The sequence below is a fragment of the Amphibalanus amphitrite genome, unplaced genomic scaffold (genome assembly GCF_019059575.1).
Source record: "Amphibalanus amphitrite isolate SeventyFive unplaced genomic scaffold, NRLGWU_Aamphi_draft 000112F_arrow, whole genome shotgun sequence".
NCBI classification, from domain to species: domain Eukaryota; kingdom Metazoa; phylum Arthropoda; class Thecostraca; order Balanomorpha; family Balanidae; genus Amphibalanus; species Amphibalanus amphitrite.
Genome location: NW_024881607.1, coordinates 807,596 through 815,205, shown reverse-complemented (window position 1 = coordinate 815,205; position 7,610 = coordinate 807,596). Strand labels below are relative to the sequence as shown.

The window sequence follows — 7,610 nt, the reverse complement described above, 5'->3', positions numbered from 1 at the left end:
TGACCAAGCACAGTCAAGGCGGGACGTGCTCAGTGCAGTGTTCCGTTTCACAGTGTCAGTCTGCTCCCAGTTCCCACCCTCCCAGTCACCAGCACAGCGGAGCGGCGCGGCGCCGTCACCGCCTGTTCCACTCCTCCTGTTTCTCGGGGTGGATGTTAAACTTGCCATGGCGGCCGACACCGGCGAGGAAGCGGCGCGCCCCGTGGCGGCCCTCCCGCTCGAGCGGCCCCCGGCCGGCGGCACGCGCCTCTCGCAGCGCCTCCTGCGGCGAGGCGGCCTCGAACGCCGCCCGGTAGGCGGCGCGCCGGTCGGCCGCCACGCACTCGGCCGGGAACTTGGCGATCGAGGATGCCAGGTTAACTGCCTGGGCAAGCGCGGTGCCACAGGCCACAAGCCGGTTTGCCAGCCCCCACTCGAAAGCCTCCTGGCCGGACACGGCGCGTCCAGTCAGGATCATGTCCAGCGCGCGCGAGAGGCCGACCATCAGTGGCAGGCGGTCGGCGCCGCCGTCGAGCAGCGGCACGCCGAACCGGCGACCGTACGCACCCAGCACCGCCGTCTCCTCCACGACACGCAAGTCGCACCAGAGCGCCAACTCCAGGCCGCCGCCCACTGCGAACCCGTCCACGGCGGCCACCACCGGCTTGGCGCACGGCTGGCCGGCGGGTCCCGGCGGCGGCTCCTCACCGGCGGCCAGCTCGGCCAGGTCGCAGCCCGAGCAGAAGTTGCCGCCGCGGCCGTGCAGCACGGCCACTGGCGAGGTGGTGTCGGCCTCAAACCGGCGCAGCGCAGCCGTCAGCTGGAGCGCCGTCTCGGCCGAGATGCTGTTGCGCGATGCGGTGCGGTTCAGCGCTATGGTCGTCACCGAGCCGACGCGGCCCGTCAGCACGTGAGGCGCCGCATCAGCCGGCGGGTCGCTGCTGAATAAGCAACGCTGGAGCCCAAATGGCCCATTGGCCCTTTCTCGCAGCAAACGCAACACTGCCATCCTTTCCACTTACCAAAACCACAGCTGTGAACCTGCAAACAAAGTAGAAATTATGGGTATAGGGATGTTGAGTGTATGAACTTCCTAACAATTACATAAACATTGCCTGACAACAATGAAAATCTGTATTTTGTAACACTAATTCATTTTGATTTACCATGGGCATAATTGTGAGCACCAAAATCAAGTCACATATTTTGAAACAGAATACAATGATTCATCCAAAGCCCCTGCTTTACAGTGCAGTGAGAATAAGATAAGTGGAAGTGGAAGGAGTGGAAGTGGACTGATACAAGCTGAGTGTTAGGTACTAGCTTCTGGGATGAGTGCATGGCTTGCATTGATGAAAAACAACGTTAAGTTCAAATGTTTTAGTTTCCTGGTGGTCTGAAGTCAATGAGGTTACAGTGAAGGTTTGTATAAGGCACATTTTTTACACATTCTGAGCAGAGGCACCAGGCAGGCTGTGTGAAACGCACCTAATCTTTTATCCTGAATAGATCCATGCCTACTGAGGAGAGCTCTTGAAACTGTTCTATAGTCCTTGGGTGGGTAACAATGTTTTTTTAAGTTGTCTATATGTTTCATTTCCATTTAAGTTGGTTTATATTAGTCCTTAACAATACATATATGCAACAGCTGGGACATACCTACCAACATACATTGATAAAATGAGAGCAAGTACCTACCTGGGAAGGGAATCAATGTCATACACAAGCAAATAAAATTTATATCATTGAGGGCAACTTGCCTAGATTGAGATAGGACTCAATCTATCGTCTGGAAGAATATCAGATGCGTATATATCAGATAGGCCTCTCTTGCACGGAGACTGAAACGCAGTTCACACTTGCCCGTAAGGTCTGCCGGTGACGGGCCCGACACCGTCAAAACGGCCGAAACCGACGGAGCGACGGCCGTCAGGTCGACGGGCATGTGTGAACCGGCGGCGTTCGACGGCCGGCAACAGCTGACTGCGCCGGCGCCGGACCTGACGGCCGTCGCTTTGGAAAGTTCAGCAATGTTCAACTTTTGACGGTGACGGGCCCGTCGGTTTGAATGTCTGCGTGTTGGAGGAAGAGGAAAAGGAACGTTATCATGCAGCATGAAGCTTATATGCATTTTTAGGATCATTTATACCATTTTCCATCCATTTGTTGAGATGAAAGTATTTATTACGGCACGATATCTTGAGATTCGATCCCTGATTTAAATCAACGAACCGATGTGTCTTTCATTTAAATAAAGTTGCAGCATTATTTGACATAAAAATGTAAATGCGTGGTAATTTATTTCTGTAATTCAAATAATATTTTAACCTCTCGGCCTCTACCCTCTCCCCCATCCCCTTCCCCCATCTGCGTCAATCTCGAAAATGGTGCGCCATTTCTGTCACATTATATGGCAGCCAATGGGAGCTACCAAATCTCAACTTTCGTTTGACGGGCTGCAGGCCGTCAGGTCGACGGTGACGGGCCCGACACCGACAGACTGACGGTCATGTGTGAACTGCGTTTGAGACTAACCCCGAATTCAAATTCGCAGTCTCCTTGGACGAATATGTCTATAAACTTGGCAAACGGTATTAATAGTCTGCGGACCATTAAGAGTGCATTTAGAATCACATGAAAACGATCTTGACTTGTGCCTCCAGGCAAGAGAGGCCTATCTTTATCCAGACGATAGCAATAGAGTGCATAGATAGATATAAAGACATTATTTCTATGTAGGGTTCAGTGGATAGAGTGATACTTAGCGTTACAAATGCAACAAGCGCGTCAGTCTGAAATAAAAACCGGCCACTAAAACATTTTGTTGTAAAGGCCTGGTTACTACTTACTAGAGATGTCAATCGGATACCAACTTTTATTAGGTAGGTACACGGTACACCGATACCAAACCGATACCAAGTTGGTACAATGGACCCTCAATGATGTACACTGAAAGAAAAAAATACCACCCTATAATAGTTAGTTTTTGGGTAGTGGTCATATACCTATTGAACAGCCTTTTACTTATGGTATTGGTAAACCAGTTAACGATCCCAGTACAATAGGCGGAACTATGGTCAAGCGTGCCCATTTTCGGGAACGCATTTTCGTTCCCATGTTTGGGAACGATAAACCCAAGGCCTTGGGCGTAACACTTACTGGCTGACCTGACCAGACCTGACTCGACCTATGCCAAATGCTAAAAATGTTAAAAAGGACTGAGGTTCGGCGCAAAATTTTGTGCTAGGTAGCATTGAGGCTGGAGGTTTGTATTTTCGATTTTTTTTAATCGTCTAGTAGGGCAATGTGAGGGGGGCAACAAACTAATATAAAAACATGGGTCGATTTCTGGCGCTGGGGGGTATTTGTCCCAAAAGCCCCCTCCTCCTGAGCCCAATCTTACCAATGCCGTAAATAGGATTTGGCAGCACTGACCGGAGTTTACGGTACTGATATAAAAATATCCTTTTTTATTTACATCCAGGCATCTTGTCCAATGATTTTGGTAGCGTTAAAGGAAAAGGGCCACCTTCGTGAAATATGAAGATATCGTTGTTTTTCATTTTGACATTATTATTTTTCATTTTCTTTTTAAAACTGGTGCCAGAAGTGCACAATTCGCGAAAAAGTATTTAAAACTATTTAACATATTGGTACTATGTTGATACTCTCTACGGCACCTACTGTATGATGGCATAGCGATGACGTCACACTCAAGCCAATCAGCGTTCAGAAGACAGACTCGTCGGATTGTGTCAGATAAGCTGATTGGTTAAAGCTGAGCTGGTTGGAGCTGATTGGTAAAAAACCAAAGCCTCGCCGCGGGTGGCTGTATTGTCGGATAAGAACGCATTCCCAGTAAACATGACGACGTCGGCCCGACGTCGGCCCAACGTCGGTTCAACCTCGGCCCGACATCAGCTGGACGTCGGATATGCCCGCATGTTCCGACGTCCAGCCGAAGTCCAGCCGACGTCGAGCCGACGTCGGGCCGAGATCGTTTGCCGAGGTTGACGAGATCGTTTGTCGTTGGACCGACGGGGCCGACGTCGGCATGTTTATTGGGACAATGCGCCAAAAATTTCAACCGGCGGCGGGATTCGAGCCCCCCAGTCGCCGACGTCGGCATGTTTACTGGGACAACACGCCAAAAGCATCAGCCGGCGATAGGATTCGAACCCCGTGTCATTCGAACGCGAGGTTAGTGCGGTAACCACTACACCACGCAGCCAGCTGACGAACGTGGTTTGTTTTGTTGGGTTATGCCCTTTCGGTCTGACAAGACCATTTCAGAGCCGGAAGGATCATAGGATGGAGACATTGGTCTTCTTGGCGAGCACCCTGGGTCCAGTTCATATAGAGTCCCTGGTCCCATTGCTGTTACGTGACACTTAGGTATTGGAAAGGGCGACCCCACAATGGATTCATATAGCCACTCTTACACACCTGCACCAACGTTTCCCAAAGTGTCCCTTTGATAAGTGGCACTTTGGCAAAGTGACACTTGCCGACTGGCCTTTCTATATGAACTGGGCCCGGCCCTGGTGAGTTGCCGGGGCTGAGCCTGACCAAAGGATAGGCCGAGCAGCCCCCAAGCACTCACCGCACCCGGCTGCGCATTTACAAACTGTATACACGCCTTCGGAGCGCCAATCATATTGCACCAGCCGCTGGCGTGACGTCGGCCATGACGTCAGAGAAGGGGCGGAGCGAAGTTGGTTAGCCAGCTGTTTTCACAGCGCGGCGAGCGGCGCAGTGCGGCGAGCGCGCGATTTTGTTTGTAAACAATCGTTGCCAAGGCCGTATTGGTATAGATAGATGGTTGCAGCGTGATTGATTTTGATTGTTTGATTGATGTGATGCGACGAGTATCATGGATGAGGATACTTACGATAGCATAATTGGTAAACACAGTTGCCTGCAAAGTTTGAATGTCAATCAGACCGATTGTTCACCAAGCGCCTGTGGCCAAGAGGCCGTGATCCTCGCATATCACCTATAGCAGCCGAGTTCGATTCTCGGGGCGGCGAGTTTTTCTCATGAGCTTCGACGTCTAATTGAACGGTTTTACGTAAGCCTATAAGTAATATAAAGCAAACCCCTCTTATTGACGAACGCGGTTGGCGGCTCACACGCATGTTGCAGGTCAGAGTGGGTGGTATGAAACGACGCGTCTCGACCGTCTCCGTGTTGTTTGCTAGGTGTGCACGCTGTCAGTGCACGGGTTTTGTGCATTTCGCCGAAAATCATTCTGGATTCTAATGAAATCGGACGTCTAAATAGGCCGACTCGGCGGCGCTCTGAACGGCAGACGGCTTAAAAGATCAACTTGAAACTTATAGCCCGTCTAGCGGCATCGATTTTGGCGAGGCACTTTTCGGATCTTCGGCATTTTGGAGCATAGTTAAGAGATCCGAAAAGTGCCTCGCCAAAATCGATGCCGCTAGTCGGGCGTATAAGTTTCAAGTTGATCTTTTAAGCCGTCTGCCGTTCAGAGCGCCGCCGAGTCGGCCTATTTAGACGTCCGATTTCATTAGAATCCAGAATGATTTTCGGCGAAATGCACAAAACCCGTGCACTGACAGCGCGCACACCTAGCAAACAACACAGAGACGGTCGAGACGCGTCGTTTCATACCACCCACTCTGACCTGCAACATGCGTGTGAGCCGCCAACCGCGTTCGTCAATAAGAGGGGTTTGCTTTATATTACTTATAGGCTTACGTAAAACCGTTCAAGTAGACGTCGAAGCTCATGAGAGAAACTCGCCGCCCCGAGAATCGAACTCGGCCCCTCTAGGCGATATGCCAGGATCATAGCCACTTGGCCACAGGCGCTTGATGAACGATCGGTCTGATTGACATTCAAACTTTGCAGGCAACTGTGTTTACCAATTATGCTATCGTAAGTATAACTTGGTCTTTCGGATGAACTATTTTCCCAAACAAGATCAGGGGTTTTAGCTAGTTGTAAATATTCAACACAACATTACAATTTCTCATCGAGTAGGTAAGCTCCACGATCCGCGAGTCTTCCGCTCCGCCCCTGCACTTGACGTCACCTGCCAAGCGCCGCTACAGCCTTTCACTCCGCCCATTGGCATGACGTCACGGCTCGGTCTCCGAAGACGTGTATACAGTTTGTAAATTTGCCACCCGGCTACGGGCGAGCTCGGCTTACGGACAATCCCAAATGGGATAAAGTCTCCCGTCCAGTCCGGATCAGGGGGTTGCGGCGTGGAGGAAGATTTGAGTTTCCTGAGGATATTTTGAATACAGAAGCTCTTTATGAAACATGAAACATGTATTTCATATTATTTTAACGGTCAAAACAGCGGCCGATGTCGGTCCGACGTCGCCCCGACGTCGGCTGGACCTCAGCAATTAATCTCGGTCCGACGTCGGCCCGACGTCGGCTGGACCTCGGCTGGACGTCGGAACATGCGGGCATATCCGACATCCAGCCGACGTCGTGCCGAGGTTGGACCGACGTCGGGCCGACGTCGGCATGCCGATGCCGAGTTGCCGACGTCACCCCGACGTCGGCCGACGTCGGGCCGACGTCGGCATGTTTACTGGGTTCCTGGGATAAGGACGCATTCCTGGCGTATTTTCTTTTAAAATTGCCGATAACTACGAATGGAGGCCGAAATCGGCCGTAAGGAGGTAGACAAGTAGGTTTTCGGACACGGGCTACAAGATGGCTATCTCAGCTTCAATCCCCATGTTAAAGGTGGCCCTTTTCCTTTAATGATTATGATTGTTGCCCGAACGAATGAATAAGTGAATGTGGAATAGTTTTGAATGTATCTGGTAACTTGGTTATTTGGAATGTAGTTGGTAACATTCAGAACTATTCTACATTCACTTCCCAGTAAACATGCCGACGTCGGGCCGAGGCTCGGCCCGACGTCGGCCCAACGTCGGTTCAACCTCGGCCCGACATCGGCTAGACGTCGGGTATGCCCGCATGTTCCGACGTCCAGCCGAAGTCCAGCCGCCGTCGAGCCGACGTCGGGCCGAGGTCGTTTGCCGAGGTTGACGAGATCGTTTGTCGTTGGACCGACGGGGCTGACGTCGGCATGTTTACTGGGACAACACGCCAAAAGAATCAGCAGGCGATGGGATTCGAACCCCATGTCATTTGAACGCGAGGCTAGTGCGCTAACCACTACACCACGCAGCCCAAATAGCGAGGTTAGTTTGTTTTGTTGGGTTATGCCCTTTCGGTTTGACAAGACCATTTCAGAGCCGGAAGGATGATAGGATGGAGACATTGGTCTTCTTGGCGAGCACCCTGGGTCCAGTTCATATAGAGTCCCTGGTCCCATTGCTGTTACGTGACACTTATTGGAAAGGGCGACCCCACAATGGATTCGTATAGCCACTCTTACACACCTGCACCAACGTTTCTCAAAGTGTCCCTTTGATAAGTGGCACTTTGGCAAAGTGACACTTGCCGACTGGCCTTTCTATTTGAACTGGGCCCGGCCCTGGTGAGTTGCTGGGGCTGAGCCTGACCAAAGGATAGGCCGAGCAGCCCCCAAGCACTCACCGCACCCGGTTACGGGCGAGCTTGGCTTACAGGCAATCCCAAATGGGATGAAGTTTCCCGTCCAGTCCGGATCAGAT

At 51.5% G+C, this 7,610-nt stretch overlaps 1 protein-coding gene across 4 annotated transcripts; it reads right to left on the bottom strand.

Moving 5' to 3' along the window:
- Positions 1-39: 39 nt before the first annotated feature.
- Positions 40-2,692, bottom strand: LOC122381046 (probable enoyl-CoA hydratase). Of its 4 annotated transcripts, none has more exons than XM_043364752.1 (2): positions 2,515-2,692; positions 40-1,020 (listed from the first exon to the last, which is right to left on the bottom strand). In XM_043364752.1, exon 2 carries the CDS (start codon positions 986-988, stop codon positions 116-118), a length of 873 nt encoding a protein of 290 aa, XP_043220687.1. In that variant the 5' UTR covers positions 989-1,020; positions 2,515-2,692; the 3' UTR covers positions 40-115. The 4 variants fall into 4 exon arrangements, with proteins under 4 accessions (XP_043220687.1, XP_043220690.1, XP_043220688.1 ...); XM_043364755.1 differs by having other exon boundaries at positions 2,614-2,690; XM_043364753.1 differs by lacking the exon at positions 2,515-2,692 and adding an exon at positions 1,678-1,779.
- Between the last annotated feature and the right edge of the window lie 4,918 nt (positions 2,693-7,610).

Bases quoted from the DNA above. Each gene is read 5' to 3' on its own strand.
- LOC122381046 (XM_043364752.1), bottom strand. From the start codon at position 988: ATGGCAGTGTTGCGTTTGCTGCGAGAAAGGGCCAATGGGCCATTTGGG.